Genomic DNA, 27,298 nt, shown 5'->3' with positions numbered 1-27,298 from the left:
AATAATAATAATAATAATAATAATAAAAATGTTCAATATATACGCAAAATATCTACGAGTTAGCGGTCGATAGTCGCATAATTTTGTATAAATAATAATAATAATAATGTTCAATAAATACGCAAAATATCAACGAGTTAACGGTCGATAGTCGCATAAATTGGTATAAATAATACTACTAAAAATAATAATTGACCCAAATGGTACGCCATAAATCTCTGGCCTAAAACAACGAATCGTCTTGAGACGATAAGATGATAGGACAGGACGTCATATGAGAACATTGTAGAAAGTTGATACTGCACTCAAGGAAGTTTCGACAAACGTGATCACAAAGATTAAACAAATTTCAGTATGTTGCTACGTTACTTCGCTTACGTTGTGTCATTAACGTTGATTTTGACGTGTAACGCGCAGACCGATGCGCGCAGAGTGACGGAAACACTTCGGGTTGGTGAAGTTTGTTTATTCCTTAACTAAATATATGTTGATAATATGTTTAGAATTGGATTGATATTCGAAGATAAGATTAAGTTTTCGTTTTGTGTAATCCAGATGCCTTTTTTGCAAACAAAATGTCATTCTTCCACCGAGTGAGCGCATAAAAGCTCAGAAAAACAATGTCATTGAAACGCTTCTATATCTTAGTAAGACCGTTATTTAATATAGAGTAATATAGAGTAGTAGTATAAAGTTTCGCGGAATATTACAATTACAGCATGTTGTAGTCAATACAAAGAAAGATACTGTTTGAAGAGCAAGAAAGATACTCTTTGATGAGCATGATCGCAACCTAGAGAAAGATACTCTTTGGTGAGCATGATCGCAACCTAGAGCAAACAAGCTGACCGCACGTTTTGCCCATATGCTTCGTGTCTGCATCCAGGTCATGGCGCCAGGTGTTTCTATGCCGCTATATCTGCCTTTTCCCTTGTGAGTTCCATGTGAGTGATTGCCTTGTCGTATTGGATGCAGACTCGCGAAGGGTGTGACCTATCCATCTTCAACGTCTCTAAAGGATGCTGCTTTGTTCTTCTCCATAATTGTTCGATGGAGATCTTTTTGGCTAGTGGATCTTATGGATCTTCCTGAGGCTAGTGTTGATGAAAACCTGGATTTTCTTTATGATGGATACAGTGGTTCTCTAGGTCTCTGCTCCATAGACGAGTATTAGCTTCATGATGGTATTGAAGAGCCTAATCTTGGTGGTGATGCCTGTTGCGCTGTATCCCCATATGTTCTTCAGCTTATGGAAGGCTTTTCGTGCTTTACCGATGCGGGATCAGTCGTCTGCATCCGTTCTTCCATGCTTGTCCAGAATGCTGCCGAGAAAGGTGAAGCTGAGTTTTGTGTTACCATGTTTGCCTTTTCCTGCATGTGTTGTTGGGTATGGGAGAAAAGAGCAAGATCGTCCGCAAAGTCGATGTCTTCCAACTGTTTCCAGAGTGTCCACTGGATTCCGTTCCGCTTCTAAGCCGTCGAGGTCTTCATGACCCAGTACATAGCCAGCAGGAACAGGTAAGGTGAGAGTAAGCAGACATTACTCACTCCGGTTCTTACTTTGAAGGCGTCGGTTAGCTGTATGCAACGAACGATTTTGCAGGTCATTCGTAAGACTTCCTGGTAAAATTGATGATCTTTCTTGGTACTCCGTAGTGTCGCAGTTGTCTCCAGAGGGACTCCCGGTCCACACTGTCGGACGTCTTTACGTATTCGATGAAGTTTAAATACATGGGCGAATGTTAATCTAGGGATTGTTTCAGAATGATGCGCTGTGTTGCGATCTCTGCACGCTCTCTCTTGTTGATCACGGAGATGCGGGTCTACTGCATCTTTCAATCGTTTCAGCAAGAAACGATTTGACCCTTTTCGTGGGATGGGCATCAGCGTTATTTCTCGGTAGCAGAAGCAGGAACTGAGGTTGCCTTTCTTGGAAAGCTTGATGATGTATCCCATTTGCCACTCTGTTGGAACTTCTTCTTCTTCCTATAACCTGCTGAAGAGCGGGTAGAGTAGCTCCACACTGGTCTCGACTATGGAACGCCATTACTGACTTCATATGACTGTTGTCGTTGTTTGGGGTACATTAATCATTATTTTTAATGGAATTTCCAGTATGTTTTGCGCAATTTTCTTTACGTTTGGTATGAAGTCAGTAATGGCGTTCCATACTCGACGTCAGCCTGAGTGCTTCTGCCGGTATGCTGTCAGGTCCTGCAGATCTTCCGTTTTTCACTTAATAAATAAAGTAGTAAATATAATGGTTAAAAAGTCTTTATTGGCGGCTTGTAAGCTTTAAAGTTGTTTTTAAAAGGTTGCTAACATCGTACGAGTATCTATTGTTAGAGACCTAGATTTAAAATAGCAAATATGCAGTATATGGGGACATTTCTACTGTTTAACCCATGTATGCCTAGCGTCTAGAAAAAATGCCTTGACAAACAACGTAGACCCAGATGAGACGCCGCATGACGCGGCGTCTCATCTGGGTCTACGCTGTTTGTTTAAAGGAATGTCTGGAAGAAATATTCTAAATATAGAAATAAGTATACTAGACATCCCTAATTTTGGAAATGAATTGATCCAATTTAGAAGGATGAGAGAGTCCACAAGGCATACATGGGTTAATTAATGTATCTTCGGCTATGCAGGTTGCTAATGGAGGTCAGTATGGTAGTTGGACCACGGACGAGTTCTGTCCACCACACCAATTTGCAGTCGGGTACGACATGAAGGTACGTACACATATAAACATTATACTGCCCTGGGCCACTATGCACGTAAGAAGTCCATGTTTACGAAGAATTTAGAGATATTTTTTATTTAAAATTATCGAAATATGTATAACCGGGCCATACTTAAGGTCGTATCGTTTAGCAGATTTCAATAGAATATTACTTTTAATATTATTCTAAGTTGAACTCTTTGAGTATTTCTCCCCCATCTAACAAACACCTTTTGCTTCCATCTAACTTCCTTCGCAAGGCTGCTTCGTGCTCCGCTTATGTTTATGCAGTACACTACGCTCTGCGGTTATCAAGCTTATCTTAAGGTTTAGGACTCAGATACGCGTAATGACGCATGCGTAGTCCCATGGAAAATACTAATAAAGATTGTTCTTACCAAATTCAAGTTTTTTAACCATCATTTCCATGACCTAAAATACTGACGAGCAGCAAACAGCATAAAACCTGAACAGACTGCGAGTTACTCGCAGGCTGTTCTTGTTTTTGCTATTTGCAGATGTCCATTCCCACGTTCCATTTTTGTGGGTAAGGTTTATGATTTAGGACCAGCAAAAAAGGCCATATTGAGATAGATTTGGGCCATAAGCGAATAATAGAGCCTTTTTTCTGTGAACAAAACTGGGGTTTGTGTATGTCCGTAAAGTGTCCCCTGCGCAGTCCGAATAGGCTAATCAAGATCCGTTTGTATTTTTCGTGTATAGGAAGTCTCGTCTTACCGAAAATCAAGTGTAAGTGGAAAGTTTCTTTCCCTAGTAGACTTGGTAAATTTCACAGGCTAATCTGGGACGAAACTTTATGCAAAGTTGCGAGTCCGGATTCATAAAAAATCTAAACTTTGGCCGAGTTTGTAGGCAGACTTCACGGCTGAGTTGAATATTGTAAAACATTCTCTCCGCTGCCACAATGTGCATATTCACACGAGTATAAGTGACCACGTGGATAAATAACATGATGAAAACACAGACAATGCTCACACAAGCAGTTGATGCATTTAAAGCCCGTGTCACGATTGCATGGAGAGCATGGTTAAATGTCCTTGTGCATCGAAGAAGAATCGATTTTTCGCTCTATGTATAAAAAAATCATTGTTAAGTATCATGTGGGTACATCTACTTGCACATATTGCTGGATTGTGAGGCTCTCTGTGTACGTAACGGTCGACGGTCTTGAGTACGGCGATTTGGAGATTGAATATTGTGAACTACATATACTTTGTTATGTTGCAAGCGACAATTCACTAACAATCTTATACCTCTTTATACACACGTTCCTTATTGTGCCTTAATAACATATGTCTTTAATGACGAAGCTGTCTTCGAAAAAACACAATCTTTAACCGCTTAATGTACACGATCCATCGCCTGGCCAAGATACGTCGACAATGCATGATTGGAATGAAAGTTGTACCATTCGCGACCAGATTGCGTGCAAAAATGTAATAGCATTTATATCTCAAGAACAATAGATTAGAGAGTCTAAGAGTCTCAAGTCTAGAGTAGAAAAATACAATGCAGAAATCCATATACATTTTGATTTGTGTAGTCTTCTTTTTTAACTATATTAAAATGGTTGTATGTTTCTTTTTCCTTTCTTACAAACAGTTTTTATACGCTATGAGCGTGGATTTGTATTTATATTAGGGTTGCTTTGCTTATCGCAGATCGAGCCCTATCAGGGTATCACGGGTGACGACACGACACTGAACGCAATCGCGCTCGTCTGCTCGGACATTGAGCGTCAACATTTTGGAGAGAAGGCCGTTACTTCCGGCCAGGGTCCATTTGGCGACTGGAAGGGTCGCGTTACCTGTAACCAGCCAATCGGAAGCGCTGCTTTCCTTTCGGCGTTTGACCTAGAAGTGGAAGGACCAGTATACACATTTTCTATATTTCAGTATTTTGTGTTGGTTTTTACGCTCAATTAGCTAACATTATAATAAACGGTTACCTATTTTGTGTTTTAAAAAGAGCCAGTGCCGTTAAAGGCATTAGTGTCAATAGTCTTAATTGATTACAGATTGCCGTCTATAGCATAAGATACATTTTCGAATGACACGGCTAATATATAAGTATGTTTTTTCCGTATATATTTTTACCGATCTATTGTCTCGCTATGTCCATCCGAACATCATTTTGCTTCCGAACCCGCTTAGAACAGAGCTACTTATGTGTGCTACGTAACCGCTTCTAATATTAATAATGCTACACCTCAAGCCGTTTCTCTTTTGATCTAAACGTGCAGTTTAGAACTTATCGATAACAAATTTAAGTCATTGAAAACGTGCGATTTCCCGCCCACAGCAAGGCCGCCTGGACGACACTGCTGCAGGCTGGGTGAAGTTTAAGTGCACACAGATGGATGACGGTAGCGTTCAGGACCTTGTCAAGGACCCAGGCCATAACACCGGATCCTGGGGTGGCTGGAGCTCTTTCTGCCCCCGGGGTAGTAACGCTAAAATAGACTTGATTCGCGCTCTGGGAAAACCGATTTAAATGCATTTGCGTTAAGTGTCGTCCCAGATTAGCCTGTGTAGTTCGCACAGGCTAATCTGGGATGACACTTTCCGCCTAAACTGGAGATTTTCGTTAAATAGAGACTTCATTTAAAATAAATATATGAAAAGCGGAAAATGTCGTCCCTGATTAGCCAGTGCAGACTTCACAGGCTAATCTGAGACGACACTTTTACGCACATGTATATTAACTACTATTTTCCCAGATCAAAACTTATTTTGAGACAATTCTTCGTATGTGGTTTCATTTAGTAAAGCAAAATTGACGCTTTTAACAAGAGAGCAAACGTAACCCCGTGTCGTTGACCTTTGCCATGTTAGACATGATTCTGACACGTGCCAGCGGTGTTCGTTTGATTACACATATAACTTGTTGGGTGAATTATCATCAATAGAAACCGACATCTGTTTGCAGTAGATAGCAGACGATTTCATTAACAGTACGCTACTTAGTACGGTGTTCAGTTTGGCTCAATCTTTGTTTCGAATTTTCAACCTCTGGATAACAAAGGTGACACCACGATACGAACGGGCGGAATCACGGTGCCAGAACTCGAGATCATGATTTGGGATATCGAATTAATAATGCGAAAAACCAAAATTAATATATCAATCTCATATCGCCGCTTCTCTATCTCAATTCGTATTGTTGTAATCAAGCATAATGGTTTCGCGACGTCGCAACCTATAATCGCATTTATTCGTATCGTGATTTTAAACGATCGACCATTGAATTACATGGGTTAATTTGTTTTTCAAAGCATCTTGTTTTCGCGACCTAAACCTTCGAATAGAAAGGGTGAAGACGCAAGTTCACGATGCGATGACATTTGATCGCAATGCGAGATTAAGCTACTAACATCGCGATCTCGCATCGTGACTCTTCGTCGTATCGTGATTTCGCTTCTTAGTGTTATCGCGTTCTAGCCCTCGTAATCCTCATGTCAAAAATGCGAGCTGGCACGTGAGGAACACCGTGCCTTAATAACTCGTGTCTTTTATGGCGAAGCTGTCTTCGGAAAAGAGACCTTAAACAACCAACTACTAAAAACATAACATTTCCTAAACATTTGTTTGTTTACAACATTTCTTCATGTCTACTATAGCGAAGCTGTCTTTCAAAGCAAATACATTAAAACAAACAAGTTTTTTACGTAAAAAAATAACATTACCCAAAACGTTGTGTTAATTTTTTTTAAAATAATTATCAGGTTCGGCGATTTGCGGCCTCCAGACGAGGATCGAGCCTAATCAAGGTAATGGTGACGACACAGCGCTGAATGACGTCATTTTCTACTGCTGCGCTTTAGACGAAGGTGGCTCGGTTGTGGGAAAATAATCGATTGTTATTTATTATTTTGTTGTAAACTTATTGATTGCAATTTCAATAAAACTGTATCAACAGCTTTGTTCGAATTGTTCATATAAAGAGACTGATATGTCGCATTATAAGCACGTATTATAACAAAACCTGTCGGAGGCAAGCGCGTACGACCTGTCTTGTTTTTTTCTGAGTTTCTGGCTTTTACCTAAACCAAATTATTAGAAGTGTGACATAGTCATCGACACACGATAAACGTTAACCAAGTCAATTTCTAATTTCTTTACGTTTTATTTCTGCTTATTAACACAACACAACGTTTTCAAAAATGTTTCTATCCCACTTTTACAGCGAAATCGGTTGATTAAAGCCCCGTTGATTAAATTTCATCTATAATCAACGGCAAGGCTATAATCACTGGCACGAAATGACGTCATCAACTGCCGAACCGGGACTACTTTTCCCACGCACCTCGTCACCTGTATTTGCCAAGTGCATCAATAATAAAAACAATCTCAAATGTTTGTCAATCTTAATGACCTTAAAACAAAGGAAAGTAGCAAAAACGAGTTTTTTGTCATTTATTGTCATTAAAACCTAGTATTAGGTAAATTTAACACTATGCAAATAGGTTCTGTTGTTGTTGCTCCCCTTTGAAGAAGTCAGTTCGAGTTGCTCCCCTTTGACCGTAGAAAACAATCGTCTGGACCAAGAAATCCTGTGTTCATTTACAAGCTGTACTAGTCAATATTAATTGCCGCCTTAAAGTCTTTTGATGATTTTTGCTTTGGCAGACTCTTGGCGTCAATAGTCCACTCTATCTTTTTAATAGCGAGAGTTCCGACACGAATTTCGGTCGCATCACTCCTGAATTTAAATACACACATATTTGTGACTATTATGAAAGAACGTTGCCTAAATAGTATATATTGAGCAAAATATATCGAAATTTACCTGTCAATAAACTATATTTCGAGTTTGTTTCATCCAATATAAATCCTTGTACATGTGTATAGTAGAGGTTCATGTTATCTCCCTTGGTGGAGGTTAAATTCAACTGTGTTTGTAACTGAGTTCAAACAAAACAGTGTGCAATATGCACAAAACAGTAAGAAATGAAATTGGAAATAATAATCATAAGAAGAAGAAGAAGCAAAAGAATAATTATAACTATTATAACTCAAATTATATGAATCGACGGTAACGAAATACCCCAAAAGTAAAAGGTACGAAATAGCTATGGTACGAAATAGGAACAACAACAACAATGCCAAAATGGTTGCCTTTGAGAAAATGGTCGTTCAATGTCTATGATTTCGAATGATATTCAGGTAATTTTTGTGATCTTAGTTCATATTTGTCAAACAACGGGTATATTTTAGATATATACACTTGTAAATACTGTAATTCCCACAATAGTATTGTATTTATTTTTCGTTATGGTTTTTACAGACCGGAGTTTCAGCGTTCAGATTTATTCTGAACGCGATTTATTTCAGCTACAAGCTGTACTCGGATATGCGTCCATCTGATTTTTCTTCAAAGCATCTTTTCTACCTGGCAATACGCACAAATGACACTGCATCCCGGTGATTCTTGCGTCAACAATTGGGTGTCAACAAGTTAGGACAGATGCTGAAGGCCATGGGCATGGCAAAAGACGCCGGCTTTCTCAAGCACAAGAGAATAACGAACCACTCAGTTCGCAAATTACTGGTCCAAAAACTTCGAAATGCAAACATTCCACCCACTGAAACCATGGCCATAACAGGGCACAAAAATGTCCAGTCAATAACCAATTATTCCAACATATCTGTTGAACAGCAGCAAAAGTGATCATTCTTGCTCAGTCCAGTAAATGTTACAATCCAACAGATTCCTCTTGTTCACCTTCATGCACCGAAACTATGGCCGAAATGCAGCCTACACAACCACTGTCTACCGTCGAACAAGTTGATCTTGATGTTCGCCCCACCCAGTCACTTCACCAGCAAATGTCTTTCTCTAGTTCGAACAACTTTGCCTCACAATTCTTTGGTGCCACTTTCAACATTCAAAATGTTAATGTATATAATTAGCTTAAATCCAAGTAATCTTTGTTATTTCGTCACGAAATAACCACATATTATAACAAAGAAGCAAATATTGTGCACCTCGTGATCGACTCGATAGTTTGATATCGAAAGTGAATTGTGTGTGGTGTTAGGCTACGTTGTAAACAAATGTAGTTCCTTGTATATAACAACTTAATGTCATATTGATATAATAAAACTTAAAGATTTGCAATTCAATATGATTAAAATTGTAATTAATAACGCTCGACACTTTGTTACAGAACGATATTCTGATTTAAAAAAATGATTATTTGATCAGCGGTTATTTTTGGAACGAGGAGTAATACACTGACCTTGGTTACACTACAGTCATTATCAAAGTACGACAAACACTCATGAAAACTTATTTTGTTAAAATAAAAAAGTTTACTAAATAAAAAGTCGGATAAATAGAATAAGAGGTTAGTGTTGATTATAGATCAGGTTTATCATGCTCGGCACGAAAACAAAAAAGGACTCGCCAAGGCTCGTGCTTTTTGTTTTCTAAGCCTCGCATGATAAACCTGATCTATACTCAACACTAACCTATTATTCTCTATTTATCCCACTTTTACACCGAAATCGGTTGATTAAAGCCCCGTTGATTAAATTTCATCTATAATCAACGGCAAGGCTATAATCAATGGCACGAAATGACGTCATCAACTGCCGAACCGGGACTACTTTTTCCCACGCACCTCGTCGCCTGTATTTGCCAATTGCATCAATAATAAAAACAATATCAAATGTTTGTCAATCTTAATGACCTTAAAACAAATAAAAGTAGCAAAAAACCGTGTTTTTTGTCATTTATTTTTATTAAAACCTCTAGTATTATGTAAATTTAACACTATGTTGCAAATAGGTTCTGTTGTTGTTGCTCCCCTTTGAAGAAGTCAGTTCGAGTTGCTCCCCTTTGACTATAGAACACAATCGTCTGCGAAATCGTAAACCCCTCAAAATGTCTGACGAATTTGACAAAGTCAATTTCTCATTAACTTGGGATGAATTAAATAATGAACATGAGCAACAAGCAACTGAAGTGGAATTGACACTAAGCCAGTTCCAGGAACAATATGGGTTTAATCCATCTATTTTGTTCACAAATGAAATTGAATTGACCATTGAGAATGAAACCAGCCCCAGTAGTAACGCACCATCCAGTAGCAATGTCTTCCCCCCAACTTTAGATCTGCATGAGAATAAAGAGTTCTTATATGTTAACCTCACTGATGTTGGTGATTTCATTGTCCAAAATGAAAATAAAAAGACTGTATCGAAGACCTTGTCTGACATAAACAAATTAAAAAGGTTTCTTATGTCAAAAGCTGAATCAAAAGAAATCCACCACATAGAACCAACTCTTCTTGATGAGTATTTGGCCACTTTCCTGTTGTCCCTTAAAAAGTCAAATGGCACAGATTTTGAACCAAGCTCCCTCCGTGGCATCATTGCTAGTGTTGACAGGTACCTGAAACGACATCGCTATGGATGTTCAGTCATGACAGGGACTGGAGCCCAATTTGCACTCACAAGGGACACCTACAATGCAAAGAAAAAAAGTCTTAAGAAACAGGTAAAATTGAGATGAACGGTTATAACTAACAGAAATTTGGCAAAAATAACATATTCAACAGAAAACGTATCATTTATGACAAAATTGGGAAAAATCCCAAGTGTAGTCTGTACGAAACTAATACCCTGTCGACATAAAGTTGCAGTTAATAAATAAAAGTCTAAAAGTCACATTAAAAGTAATACTGTTAGCCTACGAAAGATAGAATACTCAAAAAATAAATTTAAATTAAAAAATATAGTCGAAAAGTTAAATGAAACAGTATAATAAATATAAATCACCAATTTAGGGTATGGGAAACCGTCCTAGGGAGGCCCATCCGCTGAGTGATACCGACATCGATCTGCTCTGGGAGAAGGGGATCCTTGGCACGGAGTCTCCGAAAGCCTTGTTAAATACAGTCTGGTTGAACAACTGCCTTCATTTTGGCTTGCGAGGTACAACGGAGCAATACTATTTGCGGTAAGAAACATTTTTACACACAAACACACAAAATATGTATCAATTTTTCTCATTATTTTTTCACCCCATTTACTAAGTACATCCGCTTCAACTTAAATGCTGTATTTCATTATTGTTCATATCTGACATTAAATTAAGATTCGTGTATTTTGTTAGGTGGGGAGACGTCCGCCTCCGTGTAGACTCGAATGGTGTCGAGTATCTCGAGTTAAACGAGCGGCAAACGAAAACGCGCACAGGAGAGAACATCGCTGACATAAGAAAAGTGTCTCCCAAGATGTTCGGCACTTCTGGACCAAGAAATCCCGTGTTAATTTACAAGCTGTACTCGAATATGCGTCCATCTGATTTTTTTTCAGATCAGCACCCTTTCTACCTGGCAACACGCACAATTGACACTGCATCCCAGTGGTTCTTGCGTCAACAATTGGGTGTCAACAAGCTGGGTCGGATGCTGAAGGCCATGGCAAAAGACGCCGGCTTTCCCGAGCACAAGAGAATAACCAACCACTCAGTTCGCAAATTCCTGGTCCAAAAACTTCGAAATGCAAACATTCCACCCACTGAAACCATGGCCATAACAGGGCACAAAAATGTCCAGTCCATAACCAATTATTCCACCATATCTGTTGAACAGCAGCAAAAGTGTTCCAACATTCTTGCTCAGTCCAGTAAATGTAACAAACAAACAGCTTCCTCTTGTTCACCTTCATGCACTGAAACTATGGTCGAAATGCAGCCTACACAACCACTGTCTACCGTTGAACAAGTTGATCTTGATTTTCGTCCCACCCAGTCACTTCACCAGCAAATGTCTTTCTCTCGTTCGAACAACTTTGCCTCACAATTCTTTGGTGCCACTTTCCACATTCAAAATTTTAATGTGAATAATTAGATTAAATCCAAGTTGTTATTGTTATTTCGTCACGAAATAACCACATATTACAACAAAGCAGCAAATGTTTTGCACCTCGTGTTCTAGTTGATAGTTTGAACATCGAAAGTGAATTGTGTGTGGTGTTAGGCTACGTTGTATACAAATGTAGTTCCTTGTATATAACAACTTAATGTTATATTAATGTTATAAAACTTTTAGATTTGCAATTCAATATGAATAAAATTGTTATTAGTAATGCACGATTCTTTGTCACAGAACGATATTCTGATTTTTTTAAATGACAATTTGATCAGCGGTTATTTTTGGAACGCGGAGTAATACACTGATCTTGGTTACACTACAGTCATTATCAAAGTACGACAAACACTCATGAAAACTAATTTTGTTAAAATAAAAAGGTTTACTGAATAAAAAAGTGGGATAAATAGAATAATAGGTTAGTGTTGATTATAGATCAGGTTTATCATGCTCGGCACGAAAACGAAAAAGGCGAGTGCTTTTTGTTTTCTAAGCCTCGCATGATAAACCTGATCTATAATCAACACTAACCTATTATTCTCTATGTCAAATTCAAGATAACACGCGAAGCCCGAAACGGACCCAGCCCGCGAAAGCAATAATGCGCCTTCTATGTTCGGCTGCGCAAGTAAGACTGCCTTATTAATATAGATATAAACAACGAAAGCTTTGATAATTGTTACGTGTGCAATTCTGATTGGCCTTGTAAAGTCACGTGTCTGCAACATAAATATTGCGTATGCAACGGACACAAAACGAATACATACGGAATTGACCGAAGATTGACACATAAGGTAAGCAAATATTCATGCCCAGTACTTATTCACGTTTGACAACCCGAGGCTACTGAAATGTTGATCTAGGTGACTGCCTATTTAAGAATGTATGAAATTTGGTAAAAATTTCGATTATTATAGTGTGTTATGTTACAGAATACCAGTACAATGTAATACACAGTTATTATAGCAGCAATGAATTTAGAAATTTTCAATTTTGAAAACTTTCCTACGAGACATATAAGCCTAGATTGTGAGCGAAAACATTGTCCTTACTTACTAACCTCGATCCTCTGTGCCTCATACGTTACAGAAATGGACGTTTTTGTACAAAGTATGAAGGATTGTTTAACAAAAGCTCAATTCGTTCTCGAGATCTTAACATGAAACCATTGTTTATAAATATTTAGAAACAGTGACACGGTGACCTTGATCACATCCATTCCATTCACAATCGCGAGACTTAAGGAATTTTGGTAAATGTTTCCATACAATTTGTTTTTAAAATACTTAGTTTCAACAATTCTTAAATATATTCTATCAGTGACCTTGAACTTGACTCATCATACCTCATACAATTTCATGCGAGATCTGGACAAGGGCATTTATATACATGGTTTCATCACAATCGCTTAACAAGCCGTGGAGTTACCAAGCAGAATCCGTGTTTATTCTTTTAGTAACACTAAATGTGACTGGGCCATGAGACATGTCATTTGCAATCCTAGCAAAGTCTGGATAGTATTAACACATTTAATGTCATTACACTAGCTAAATGCATAACCGGTATATAGTTTATTGAGAAACAAAGCTTGTTCTATATAAACTGAACATTTCCTTGACCTTGACCCAATCCATATACTAGTATACAAAAATCTTTAGATAGGTCTGTGTACGAAAAATTATATATGAAGTTTCAGTCCAAAAACTAATTTTGTCATTGAGAAATTCAGTTGAATTCATATTGCTATTTTTAGTATCAGTAACCTTACTTTGACCCAATCCATCCCATAACTATCCCAAGGGTAGTTTTTTGCAAAAGGTATATACTCGCTCACAGTATCGCAACAAGTAAAGCTGTGAATTGCGTATAACATTGAACAAAAGTCATTTCCCTTTGTTTTTACAATCTTTTCTGTGCCGATCAGTCTTCGTTTGTTTTCAGTTTCCATATCAAATAGGATTAAACACCCAATTTATCTCCAATACCTAATAAGAAGCACTTAGACATCTGTATCGGGTGATCTCACAATTATGGTTTTGGTTTAAATTCTTTTATGCGCATGGAGTGCAAAATAATTTTTGTATCTGCTTCCTCATGAGACGAAAACAGGGATTCGTCTGGAACTACGTCAGTTACCCGTCCGTCATAGCTTGTCATCAGACTGTTCACCAAGAACAAAATAAATGTGGGGATCCTAAAGTTGTCCTGCATATTTGTCAGTGCTCTTTTGTTCCAATATTTTAGAAGCCGTGTTTTGTTAAAATCGTGTTAAAGAAACCTTTTCCACTCCCTGTATGTTTTGGTTTTTGCACATAACAATAGAAATGTCGATGGTGATGATTTGACTGCAGTTTCATGATAGGTATCTGTGACAAAATTATGACCACACTTTGGAAGGTGACCAAAAACCATCTTGGCTACTTCTTCAAAGGTATCAAAACATTGCGCGGAAACACAATTCCTTTTACATTTTTTTGTGACATTGACCTTTGAGCTTAAAATTACTTTTTCCTTCGTCACTTACCACTATACTATTTTTTATGATCGTAGGTAAAAACATTCTTAAGATATCGTGCGGAAATATACAAATCACTGTCACCTTGACCTTTGACATGTTTACCTAAAAATCAACTGACGTCTGCTTTTTTCCCCAAAGAAACCAACATAATAAGTTGCATGGTTGTAGGTTCAAGCGTTCTCTAGAAAGCACGCTGGAAATAAATTAATGGGCTATTTTGAGAAGAATGATTGATTTTCCCCAAAGCCCTGTGCGTATTAGATTTGACTTTTCGGACAAATTTATATTAAGCTTGATAGAATCAAAAGTATTAGACATAAATAGACGCTCTATAGTCAATTTCTTCGGTAAAACCAGCGGTTGTGTTTATATGCAAAGCTCTCAGGAGATGCCCCCAAGGGGCGATCTATCCCGGAACCAAACGGAATGTGGCTATCTTTCCCGGAACTACCGACACGTGGAGATCTAACCCGGAACTTACCGGCAGTTAGTGGATTGTTTAAAAGCCAAATCTGACATTTGACCTGTAAGTGTGACCAAATCTGACATTTGACCTCTTAGTGTGACATTGACCTTTAAAGCAGGGAGACGGGTGGTACAAGCGACGAGTTTTATTTTGTGTGTTATTATCGTTGCTGTTGTTGTTTTACTTTGTTTATTACGCAATATGCTCTTCACGGCATCCATAAACCGCAGATAAAACGCAAGTAGCGTGTATTTAAAATTAGACCGTATGCTTTCAGAATGAAAAACTCTGCGTACTCAAACAACAGCGGTTCCACTTACAAGGTCACAGATATCGCGCAATTTTGAAATGTGGAAACAACTATTACTCACTTCATATAGGCCAAGTTATTTTTATCGTAAGTGTTTAAGACGTTCATTAAATGTTAACAAAGAAATTCAACCCATATTTCGTTTGATATCAGTGAAAATTCACTCGCATCAGTGAAAATTTATAATGTGTGATACAAAAACTGCCAGTGACTGTTAAACACACACACACACACACACAACACGGTGTCAATTCAACTGTACATATGGGAGAGCAAAATGTGTTCATTGGTTCAATACGATTAAATAAGTATAGCTATTCATAAGGTTTTATACAAACACAACGAATTTATTTTTTTCGCCCATGCTACACGGCAACCTCTGTCAAATACTAGCATTGACGGAATTACTTTTTATCATGATTATTTGTTGGTTAGCTAGATCCGATCCACTAAAAGACAAAAACCTCTGGCCTGCGACATGGTTACTTTTAAACATGATGAGATAATAAAGCACGAATTTATTTGAGAACACAGGACACATTTGGAAAAACTCATATGCCGCCCACTTTAGATTGAGAAGCTGTAATAATTGTCATTATGATGCTACATTACGTCGTCGCCTCGCTGACGTTGCTATGGACGTGTCACGCGCAGTTCCCGCGCGCGGTGACGGACACGCTTCGGGTTGGTCCTTTTTGTGTAATTGCTGGTTTTTTATGAATTCCAGTCAAATGATGTGTTTTGTATTTGCACGATATTACAGAACATGCTTGAGGGTTTGTTTAAATAAATACACAAAAGCATTACTTTCCGAAATGGTTCAATTTGATAATGCTAAGATAATAACCATGAACGCAGACATGTTTAAACGTAATCGACATGCTTCACGACATTCAAATTGCAACTTTAAGCGAACAGATTCACAGTTGCAACAACTTTATAGTAAATACAATATATCAATGTCGTTATTGGAAAATCATTGAATACAATTGAATAATTGAATACGAAGTAATGAAATTGAGACCAATAGCTTACATTCGAAAAAAAAGACACAAGTGATAAAATCTGACACCAACAAATGTCCAGCCTACTTTAAGTCAGTTCTACTGTTATTCATAAATCAAGCATATTCGGCTATCTAGGTTATTAACGGAGGTCCGCACGGGATCTGGACCACAGACGAGTTCTGTCCACCGCACCAGTTCGCGGTCGGGTACGACATGAAGGTAGGCACTAATATTTAAATTGTATCAATATGCCATTAAAGATTTTCTTATGTACAGAGTCCATATTTACCTCTTATGTTCATATAATGATATTTTCTATTAAAATATATGTGACACATATATATATTTTACACAAATTTCACATACATAGTCCTTAAACATACTTATTGTGTGTGAAACATATTATTTCAGATCATAATCAAATTATTCAAACAATATGTCAACACGCTTGGTAAAATAATGACAATAATCAATGTAACAATTAATAATCATGATGACAATACTTAAAATAATAGTGCTAATTAAAATGATGATAAAAGAGATAGCATACATAGGAATACATCTCTCAGGAAATAATAGACCGATTAATACTCAACCTAGAACTTTATAACCTGATAATTGCATCATCTTAAATATAGTTACTATTATTATGATGGTGATTATTATTGTTAGAATAACAATATCCATAATTACAATTATTATTTGTATTATTTTACACTTGCAAATCAAATTGTAACAAACGATTTGCCATTTTTTTCATTTTCATAGTTAGGGCACAGGAGTTATATCACTGATCATCAAACACTTCATCAAGCAATTTAACAATTTCAATACTATCATCACAGGCATTTCCCCAGGATTTTGGTCAATCACAGCGGCAAGACATGGCGGAATGGGGGTTGATTCAAAAGGGCGCCCATAAAGCTTTCTTTTTTTTCTACATTTTCTTAATCACAATACACAATACTTAACTTAGGAGCTATTTAACCACTTTTTTCTGCATGTTCCTATATAAAATACACTATAATTTGTAGCTATGAAAACATTAAAAAAAAGTTTATTGTTTATTTATTTTTCCTCAATTTATTATATTAAAGTCATATTTTATATTATAAAATAACAAGAAAAATAACAGTAGGCATTAGAACGCACTAAAATGATTGAAAAAATCACCACAATACTTAAGTTACATTTTTACCACACGTGAACATATATACAATTTTTCCTTGGAACGCCTGTTCCCCGAGGCTTCGCCTGGTGCCAGGCATCCACCATTCTTCCACTGCCTCATTGTCTGGTCCTTCAATGCTGACCATCACCAGAGCATTGAGGACAGCAGACTTCAGGCGAGCAGAATTTTCTGTTTTTTACCCCCTTTCATTGTGCCTGAGCCTACTCGCAGTCTGAAATACAAACAAAATGTAAAATTATTCTGAAATTAGAATATTCAATCTCATTGACTTAACACTAAGAGATTCTTAAGCAAAAAATCATTTTTCCTTTGTTATTACGTATATTATTGACAGTCTAGTCAAGTACCCAAGGAGAAGTACCGATTTTTTTTCTGAACGCACTGATCTGCACATGTGAAGAATACACATAGAGCACAATAAACCTACAAAAGGGTTGATTATTTTTCAAACAACTGTTTTATTTTAAAGTTAGTATATGTTTATAAAGTTAAGTTAACATATGCTTTTATTTTAAAATGTTATCATCGGTAGTGTCTAATATTTGATTCAACACAACATCTGTCTGTTTTTAATAATTATTCACGTGCGATTTCATTTTGCGTTGATTTCACTACATACTTACGAAAAGTTTAGTTAAGTAAAGATATTCTTACCTCCTTCAACTTCTGTTTTCCATGGACAACATTGGACAATATTGCTGCCACTGACTCGCTGCTTGAGACTTTTGGTTCGTGGGTTGGAGGTCTCAGGATCACTTAAACGTCCTTGACACTTTCACTTTCACTTTTTTCACTCTCTGACAGCGACGATAATTAGTAGTACTGCCAAAGAAATGTGCAATTGCAGATTTCCCAGACACAGGGACTGGTCGTATTTTCGATCGTATCATTATTTCGTGCATCAAAACTAAAGAAAACGTTGTTGCAGATATTTAGCGTTTTCCGAAAATATCGAATAAGCTATTTGATGTGAATTGCATGTTAAGTTGGTTAATTAAGTCGCGTTTGAGAAAATAGTGTGAAAATATTGTAAATTTGCGGGAGAAATCAAGTAATAAGACGTTTGACTTAAATTAATTGTAAATATATCTTAAATTACGCTGAAATGTATACCGTGCTTTACTAAAATTATATGATTAACGTGACATGAATCTTCTTAATCACGCTGTGTTTTGTTATACTGCAAGTAATAATAAAACACGTGTTATGTTCTGTTATTCAAGTACGCACTACCGCAACAAACAACGTTGACTGTTTTTTGTGTGTGAATAGTCGTGTGCAATTTAAATGAAACAACAACAAAATCCAGCATACCTTCAATTTCTCTTACGTCACGTGTACCGGTAATAATCGATCATTATAGACCATTATTTGGGGATACACACCATAATTCACCCCTATAAACGACCCATAAATCGTGCTCACGTCTTATCAAATCTATTATTATGAACATTAAACTAATAAGGATTGGTCGATGCCAGAATGCAGACAACATTCGGATCAGAGCTTGCAATGGCTTGTAAACTTTTCAAGCATCGCGACGTCATTATCTGAAAATCAAGCGCCGCGGCGCAATGGATTTTGAAGTCCAGGCACCGCGGGCCCGCTGTGCTTAAACCGTCTGGGGAAATGCCTGCATCATTTTAATCCTCATCCTGATTGTTTTTATCCTCTTGCAACTTTGTAAAAAGTGTGTCCACTAGCTCAATTGGAAAAATGTCACTATCAGTCCACACGTATTTGATTCCGTCTGCACCAAGTTTCCAGCGACTATTTTGAACATTAGAAATGCATGGTTATCTTTCATGGGCGCTTAATCAAATATAGGTTTGGTAATTAGCCCGTCTGGTGTATATGTTAAGTGGTGCTTAAAATTGAGGTAGCAAACGTAAGTCAATAGTTTCGCATGAGTGCAGAGTATTATATTTGATCTCACTTCTCTTACAGAATGTATCAGTCCGGATCTACTTTCCATCTTAGTAATTTGGTTTTCCTTACTTATAACATACAAAATACTCTATTTGCACTAATAAGTCATCACTACACTACTGTCTTGTACCAAACTTAGCATAGATACGCAAGTCTGTATTTTTCTCGAGAAGCTTTACTGAACCTACTTTCCCCCTTCTCACAAATGCGCTCACAGTATCGCAACCAGTAAAGCTGTGAATTGCGTATAACATTGAACAAAAGTCATTTCCCTTTGTTTTTACAATCTTTTCTGTGCCGATAAGTCTTCGTTTGTTTTCAGTTTCCATATCAAATAGGATTGAACACCCAATGTATCTCCAATACCTAATAAGAAGCACTTAGACATCTGTATCGGGTGATCTCACAATTATGGTTTTGGTTTAAATTCTTTTATGTGCATGGAGTGCAAAATATTTTTTGCATCTGCTTCCTCATGAGACGAAAACAGGGATTCGTCTGGAACTACCGCAGTTATCCGTCCGTCATAGCTTGTAATCAGACAGTTCACCAAAAACAAAATAAATGTGGGGATCCTAAAGTTGTTCTGCATATTTGTCAGTGCTCCTTTGTTCCAATATTTTAGAAGCCGTGTTTTGTTAAAGTCGTGTTAAAGAAACCTTTTACACTCCCTGTGCGTTTTGGTTTTTGCACACGACACTAGAAATGTCGATGGTGATGATTTGACTGCAGTTTCATGATAGGTATCTGTGATAAAATTATGTCCACACTTTGGAAGGTGACCAAAATCCATCTTGGCTACTTCTTCAAAGGTATCAGGCACTGATACCAGGCTGTGAAGTACTGCATTGCCATCAATGATACTGGTAACATCATCATTTGGTGTTGGTTCAATTAGTCTCCATATAATGTAAAAGCTTTGCTTTATCCGTTTTCACTGGCACTCCATCAGCTGTTTCCAAAAACCAAGGTACTGCAGACAGTGGATAATAAAGTGTCCGTTCAAGATCAATATCATTCTGAATTGAAAGAAGGATCAATTGTGCAAATATGTTGCGTTCAGTTTTAACTTGTGCCAGTTTGTTACTAGAACTTCTAATTTTCTTATTCACTTCGGATGCAGCAAATGTCTTAAGTTTGTTTCGCTTGACAGGATCATGTAACATTACATTCTTTTCAATGAGACAACCAATAATAAAGGCTTCCATAGCAGCACAACCGATATCTACTGCCTTAAGAATGTTGGCAGCTGCTTTAGGTTCAGCAGGAACACCAGATGATAAACAATACAACTCATCCATTCCATCCTCCACATCAAATGTGTTTGGAAAATGTTTTGACAGCTAATATTTTGGTTTATAGGTTTTATATTTTTCATTGTATCAAGAAGGGTGGTGTTTGAGAATGTAGCTAAGGTATGTTTCCTTTATAATTGTGAGCCGTTCCACATTATGTCCTTTTACAATATGCTCTTAAGCATAATTACATGTGTACTTGAAAGCTTCAGCGTGCACTGATTGGTAAATGCTTGCTTATGAGCCTTCTTGACTTGCATGGCGAGTATACAATATCTTGTATAATTTTTTATGCAAGAATTATGGTACATTGTTTCACGGGGAATTAATGTTATGATCCTGAACTTCACAAAGCATCCGTTTATCAAACTTTTGAATCGCTGATAGCTTAATTGATTCTTGAGCACATTTTATAACACATTTAGTTAAATTGTGCGTGCAGCCCTTTGATAATAACTTTGATAATACTTTTGTCACAAACACATGCAACTATCGACTGGAAACAAAACAGAGCTACTGGTAGCATCTAAGGATATACGCATGTACTTTGATGTAGAGGGCTGATTGTCATCATCATCAGATAATGAATATACCCGCTTCGAAACATGACTTCGATTGGTGAACAACTGATAACTTCACCTGTGTATTCCATGTTTTTTCAAAATCCAATTGTGCGGGCAGATTGCTAGTAATGTGTTATGGTCTATGTTTTGAGGATTTGTATGTTGACCTTGTTTTTGCGACATCTTTAAGTTTTTGGAAACTAAATTCTGTTAGTAAATGCACCTCTTCATTTACTGTACTTTTAAAATGAACAAGGTCCTCCTTATGTATCTTTTGGCTAGATTTCAAGTTCTATGATTGTTTTAGGTTAATAGGTTTTTCCATAATAATTTGATCGGAAGATTAATCTATATAGAAAACAACAGTACCGGTATTGTCAAAATAAAACGGTGTTAACTTGTGCACATAATGTTTTGTTTCTATCTTATTCACAGTCTAAGTTCAAATGAAGCTTTCTATGGAATCTGTTGTCTGTATTATATCAAGGAGCAACAGCATTTACATTTTCTTGGATATACATAGAGAGGTATATAAATGCAATCATAATAATAACCCTTGGAACAAATATAAAGAGCCACTTGAGCACATTTATCAACACAGCCTGAAGTGTGATAAATTTACTTGCATTCCCAGCAGTACAACCCCTGAAGTATGAAAATCTTACAGTTGATAGAACATCACATTTCGGCTAAATTATAACTCATTTTTGAAAAATACATTAAGATGTTTTTCGGATTTACCAAAACTGATCAAATAATTAAGAAATACATTCCACTTACCTCTTCATGACAATTTGAAAGTCAAAACTTTGGTTTCGTATGGAGACATTCAAAAAAAATGAACGGATCCAAACAAAGGGACGTAACTTTTTGTAAAAATAGTTGATATTTACAATGTGTGTGTATCAAAGATACACTATGTAGATAGATTTGTCATTCAAACTATCTTAATTTGATGGAATATGCTGAGGCACCAGTTATTTAGCAACAATATTGCTTTCAAAGAATAAGTAGCTGCAGTATTGCAAATTGAAAGAGTAAAAAGGCAAAATAAGGGGTATATGTTTCAAAGTCCCATCACTCTGTAAAGCCCCAACAGAATTGTGCAAACTTTTGACAGGAAATGCCAACTACCTAGAGAGTTAAGAAAAACATAACCTTGAAAATTCCCCGTGGGGGGCGGGTGAGCAAGATCATAATGCAGCTCAAGGTCTTTTACTTTTAACTAGTGTGTTCTTTCTTTTTCGCATATGTATGTATATTTCCATTCGATAAGGTCTCTCTCCTCACTAATATTATTTCTGCGTTATCGAAAGTGTTATTTGAGACTCAATCTGGGAAAACGGGGTTTGAAGCATGTGCGTAAAGTGTCGTCCCATATTAGCTTGTGGAGTCCGCACAGCCAAATTGGGGACGACACTTTCCGCCTTATCTGGACTAACGCCAAGAAGAGACGTCCTTTAAACGAAAAAAAACAACATCAAAACGGCAAGTGTCTTCCCTGAATAGCCTTTGCGGACTGTACAGGCTTATCTGGGACGACACCTTAAGCACATGCATAAGGCCCCGTTTCCCAGAACGCGTGTCATATTTATTAATGTGACGGGTCTGTATCTCATATCAGATTCAGTATAACCAGTTCACCGGCGACGACACGTCTCTGAACGCGATCGCGCTCTTCTGCTCGGATATCCAGCTACGTTATTACGGAGAGAAGAGAGTCACTTCCGGTCAATCTCAGTTTGGCGCATTGAAGGGTGGCGTGATCTGCAAGCCAATCGGAACCGCCGCCTTCCTGACGGCCTTTGAAATGGAAGTGGAAGGAGATGTAAACAGTCGTATTATAACTTTAAATAATTTTGTAGAGACGTCGATATAGTTAATGATTAGCGAAAGTGTGTAAACAAATGAAGCGGTGTGTTTTAACATGTATTAAATCTGTAGTTTGAAAAATATGCCAGAAATTGTATTAATATTAAGAAGGCCAAGCTAGATTAACGATTTTTTTCACGTTTTCGGGGCGTTTTTATTTGCGTACTTATTTTTTCGCCGCTTTACGGTCGCGCCGTATCCATTTGAAAGCGATATTCTTATTGAATATTCTGAATAGAACTTCGTGTCTTTTTTAATTTCGCTTGATTAAATCACGTGCATTGGGATTATATAGACACTATAGTCATTTTCCTTTGATAGAACCAGTACTTGGTGGAAAGATCTTTAAGCTCATCAAATGGGGATCGAACGCATGATCTTTATATCGCAACGGATGCCGCATTGAGGTCGTCTTGGCGTAGTAAATATGGTGTCTGCATAGTGACTGTGAGGTACCGGGTTCAATCCACATGTGTGAGCGTTATTTAGATCTTCACCGATGACATCAAGTACTGGTTCTACCCAGGAAACGGACTCGAGAGCGTTTCACTAAGCCTTAGGCTTTTGATGCAGTCGAGCTCAAATAAAAAAGTTGAAGAAAAAAAACATGTGAACGAATGCAGCTTTCCATCCGTTTCTCTTTCAGTCTTAAAATAATATTTCGTCAACGTAAACAAACGTTTAATCACCGAACACGTGACGGTTTTTCTGCCCGCCACAGCAAGGTGACCTAGACGACACCGCAGCAGGCTATGTGAAGTTCAAGTGTACTAACATGGCGGACGACAGCGTTCAGGAGCTGAACATGGATCCAGGTTACAGCTTCGTCGGGGCCTGGGGAGACTGGAGCTCTTCCTGTCCCCATGGTAAGAACGAGCAATTATGTTATGATGCTTATCTCATTTTAGCCTCGCTCTGGGAAAACGGGGCTTCATGCTTATGCGTAAAATGTTGTCCTATATTAGCCTGTTCAGTCCGCACAGGCTAATCAGGGACGACACTTTCCGCGTAAATGGATTTTTTTGTTTAAAGGAAGTCGATTTTAAATGAAAAACCAGTCGATGCGGAAAGTGCCTTCCCTGATAAGAATGTGCGGATTGCATTAAGCACCTTTTTCCAAGAGCGCGGCTCATATGAATGTTTGCGTTGTTTTTACCGACAGTATTTCAATCATATCATGTCGGTTAGGCAACTTATTCACACTTTTTCTGTGTATGCTAGTTAACCAGCTAAGTTCAAATACTTAAGCCAGTTACTGACAGTAACTGACGATTCATATAAGACTGAGGTTACTTGCTATATAAATGACTGATAGGCCAATATCCAAGCAAGGAATGATACTGGCCCGTGATCACTTGTTATGTAGTCCAGCGCTCTGCAAACTAATATTAAGCTGATCTACCCGGACAACATAGAAAACTTCTTTATGCTATAGAATGATTCCAATTAGTCATTAGTAAGATACTTAGTCATGGAAAGTAAGAAAGAGAGCCGGTGTGGCCCCGTGTCGCTCACCTTGTGTATGCGAAAGTGCGGTTTCTGTGATTAAAAATAATTGTTACATTGAACGCATCATTTTAGTAGGCACGACATTCATCAGTTTGCCATAGTTTAGTGTCAGTATTTAAACTTAGCAAAGTTAAAATCTTTTCATGTTAAGTTGTCGTATAAAGCAAGGATCCCAAAACGACACTTTTATTGGCTGACCAAGTAATGTACCTACCTAGAAGTCTGTTACAATATTTATTTAAATCCTGTCAATTATTTTTTTTTATAAGGGACGTCAATTTTGCATCACAATAAGTTATTCACTTATCTATTAAAATTGAGACATATGGCGAATCCAGAAAGAAGTATGGCATTATCCTCCACCGACATGTTTCCTACATCTCAAACCAGTTGTTAATAAGATATCTCTCATTTTCTACTAGGCTCGGCAATTTGCGGCCTCAAGACACGAATTGAGCCGAACCAGGGTAGTGGTGACGACACAGCGCTTAACGACGTCATTTTCTACTGCTGCAGCTTTACTGAGAGTGGCGCAGTTGTTGGGAAATAATCAAGTCTTCTGTTCGTTTTTGCTGTGACTACATTGAATGCAATTTCAACACATGTTTTGTAAACAGCCTGGTTTTATTGGGCAGAATACCATTTTATCTGAACCTGCAAATTCGTTTAATTGTTATCCCCCATCTAATGAATTTTGTCAATTAATGGGTGCAGACATCTCATAACCATTGACATCTCATAACCAATGACATCTCATAACAATTGATATTTCATAACCAATGACATCTCATTAGCACTGACATCTCATAACCACTGATATCTCATAAACATGAACATTTCATAACCACTGACATCTCATAACCATTGACATCTCATAACCAATGACATCTTATATCTATTGACATCTCACAACCATTGATATCTCATAACCATTGGCATATCATAAACATTGACATTTATTAACCATTAACATCTCATAACCATTGACATATCATAACCATTGACATCTCATAACCACTAAAATCTCATAACCGCTGATATCTCATAACCATTGCCATCTCATTAGCACTGACATCTCATAACCAACGACATCTCAAAACCACTGAAATCTCATAACCATTGACATCTCATTAACACTGACGTTTCATGACCACTGACATCTCATAACCACTGACATCTCATAATCATTGACATCTCATAATCATTGACATCTCATAACCATTGACATCTCATAAGCAATGACGTTTCATGACCACTGACATCTCATAACCACTGACATCTCATAACCATTGACATCTCATAACCACTGACATCTCATAACCTATGACATCACATAACCATCATAATCATTGACATCTCATAATCATTGACATCTCATAACCATTGACATCTCATAAGCACTGACGTTTCATGACCATTGACATCTCATAACCATTGACATCACATAACCATTGACATCTCATAATTATTGACATCTCATAACCATTGACATCTCATTACCATTGACATCTCATAATCATTGACATCTCATAACCATTGGCATCTCATAACCATTGACATCTCATAATCATTGACATCTCATAATCATTGACATCTCATAATCATTGACATCTCATAACCATTGACATCTCATAACAATTTACATCACATAACCATTGACATCTCATAATCATTGACATCTCATAATCATTGACATCTCATAACCATTGACATCTCATAATCATTGACATCTCATAACTATTTACATCTCATAAGCACTGACGTTTCATGACCACTGACATCTCATAACCACTGACATCACATAACCACTGACATCACATAACCACTGACATCTCATAACCATTGATATCTCATAAACATTGGCATCTTATAAGCATTGAAATCTCATAAACAATTGACATCTCATAAATAATTGACATCTCATAAATAATTGACATCTCATAACCATTGATATCTCATAAATATTGACATCTCACAACCATTGATATATCATAACCATTGGCATATCATAAACATTGACATTTAATAACCATTAACATCTCATAACCATTGATATATCATAACCATTGACATCTCATAACCACTAAAATCTCATAACCGCTGATATCTCATAACCATTGCCATCTCATTAGCACTGACATCTCATAACCACCGACATCTCAAAACCACTGAAATCTCATAACCATTGACATCTCATTTACACTGACGTTTCATGACCACTGACATCTCATAACCACTGACATCTCATAACCATTGACATCTCATAAACATTGACATCTCATAATCATTGACATCTCATTACCATTGACATCTCATAAGCACTGACGTTTCATGACCACTGACATCTCATAACCACTGACATCTCATAACCATTGACATCACATAACCACTGACATCTCATAACCACTGACTCACATAACCATTGCCATCTCATAATCATTGACATCTCATAATCATTGACATCTCATAAACATTGACATCTCATAAGCACTGACGTTTCATGACCATTGACATCTCATAACCATTGACGTCACATAACCATTGACATCTCATAACCATTGACATCTCATAATCATTGACATCGCATAATCATTGACATCTCATAAACATTGACATCTCATAATCATTGACATCTCATAATCATTGACATCTCATAATCATTCACATCTCATAACCATTGACTATCTCATAAGCACTGACGTTTCATGACCATTGACATCTTATAACCATTGACATCACATAACCATTGACATCTCATAATCATTGACATCTCATAATCATTGACATCTCATAACCATTGACATCTCATAATCATTGACATCTCATAACCATTGACATCTCATAAGCACTGACGTTTCATGACCACTTACATCTCATAACCACTGACATCACATAACCACTGACATCACATAACCACTGACATCTCATAATCATTGATATCTCATAAACATTGGCATCTTATAAGCATTGAACTCTCATAAACAATTGACATCTCATAAATAATTGACAT

General features: G+C 37.2%; 3 protein-coding genes and 1 long non-coding RNA gene across 5 annotated transcripts in view; 3 read left to right on the top strand and 1 right to left on the bottom strand.

The window, feature by feature from the left end:
• Positions 1-259: 259 nt before the first annotated feature.
• On the top strand, positions 260-6,663 carry LOC127872001 (vitelline membrane outer layer protein 1 homolog). The gene is made up of 5 exons (XM_052415364.1): positions 260-450; positions 2,652-2,735; positions 4,408-4,617; positions 5,048-5,189; positions 6,471-6,663. Exons 1-5 carry the CDS (start codon positions 355-357, stop codon positions 6,596-6,598), a joined length of 660 nt encoding a protein of 219 aa, XP_052271324.1. The 5' UTR covers positions 260-354; the 3' UTR covers positions 6,599-6,663.
• Positions 6,664-9,956: 3,293 nt separating this feature from the next.
• LOC127872686 (uncharacterized protein KIAA1958-like) lies at positions 9,957-10,715 on the top strand. The gene is made up of 2 exons (XM_052416016.1): positions 9,957-10,249; positions 10,539-10,715. The coding sequence occupies exons 1-2, from the start codon at positions 9,992-9,994 to the stop codon at positions 10,713-10,715; spliced, it is 435 nt and encodes a 144-aa protein (XP_052271976.1). The 5' UTR covers positions 9,957-9,991.
• Positions 10,716-15,433: 4,718 nt separating this feature from the next.
• Positions 15,434-27,298, top strand: part of LOC127872002 (vitelline membrane outer layer protein 1-like) — a 21,105-nt gene continuing 9,240 nt past the window's right edge. The window contains exons 1-5 of one of the 2 annotated variants that reach the window (XM_052415367.1): positions 15,434-15,605; positions 16,064-16,147; positions 22,532-22,735; positions 23,501-23,645; positions 24,711-24,949. In XM_052415367.1, the coding sequence (XP_052271327.1) occupies positions 15,519-15,605; positions 16,064-16,147; positions 22,532-22,735; positions 23,501-23,645; positions 24,711-24,838 (648 nt within the window). In that variant the 5' untranslated portion in view covers positions 15,434-15,518 and the 3' untranslated portion in view covers positions 24,839-24,949. Of the gene's footprint in view, positions 15,606-16,063; positions 16,148-22,531; positions 22,736-23,500; positions 23,646-24,710; positions 24,950-27,298 lie in introns of those variants that run through there. The other variant, XM_052415366.1, reaches the window with a different exon arrangement.
• Positions 17,164-19,289, bottom strand: LOC127872013 (uncharacterized). The gene is made up of 3 exons (XR_008045675.1): positions 18,435-19,289; positions 17,775-17,942; positions 17,164-17,331 (listed from the first exon to the last, which is right to left on the bottom strand). It is a non-coding gene; the product is annotated as an uncharacterized LOC127872013 (long non-coding RNA).

Source organism: Dreissena polymorpha, chromosome 3 (genome assembly GCF_020536995.1).
Source record: "Dreissena polymorpha isolate Duluth1 chromosome 3, UMN_Dpol_1.0, whole genome shotgun sequence".
NCBI lineage: Eukaryota > Metazoa > Mollusca > Bivalvia > Myida > Dreissenidae > Dreissena > Dreissena polymorpha.
This window is presented reverse-complemented; position numbering and strand designations above follow the sequence as displayed.

What these genes read in the sequence shown, in the direction of transcription:
- LOC127872001 (XM_052415364.1), top strand. Translation starts at nt 355, where the DNA reads ATGTTGCTACGTTACTTCGCTTACGTTGTGTCATTAACGTTGATTTTG. An exon ending in GAGTGACGGAAACACTTCGG is followed by an intron (nt 451 to 2,651) that starts GTTGGTGAAGTT and finishes TCGGCTATGCAG; the next exon opens with GTTGCTAATGGAGGTCAGTA. An exon ending in CAGTCGGGTACGACATGAAG is followed by an intron (nt 2,736 to 4,407) that starts GTACGTACACAT and finishes TGCTTATCGCAG; the next exon opens with ATCGAGCCCTATCAGGGTAT.
- LOC127872686 (XM_052416016.1), top strand. Translation starts at nt 9,992, where the DNA reads ATGTCAAAAGCTGAATCAAAAGAAATCCACCACATAGAACCAACTCTT. An exon ending in AAAAAAGTCTTAAGAAACAG is followed by an intron (nt 10,250 to 10,538) that starts GTAAAATTGAGA and finishes TCACCAATTTAG; the next exon opens with GGTATGGGAAACCGTCCTAG.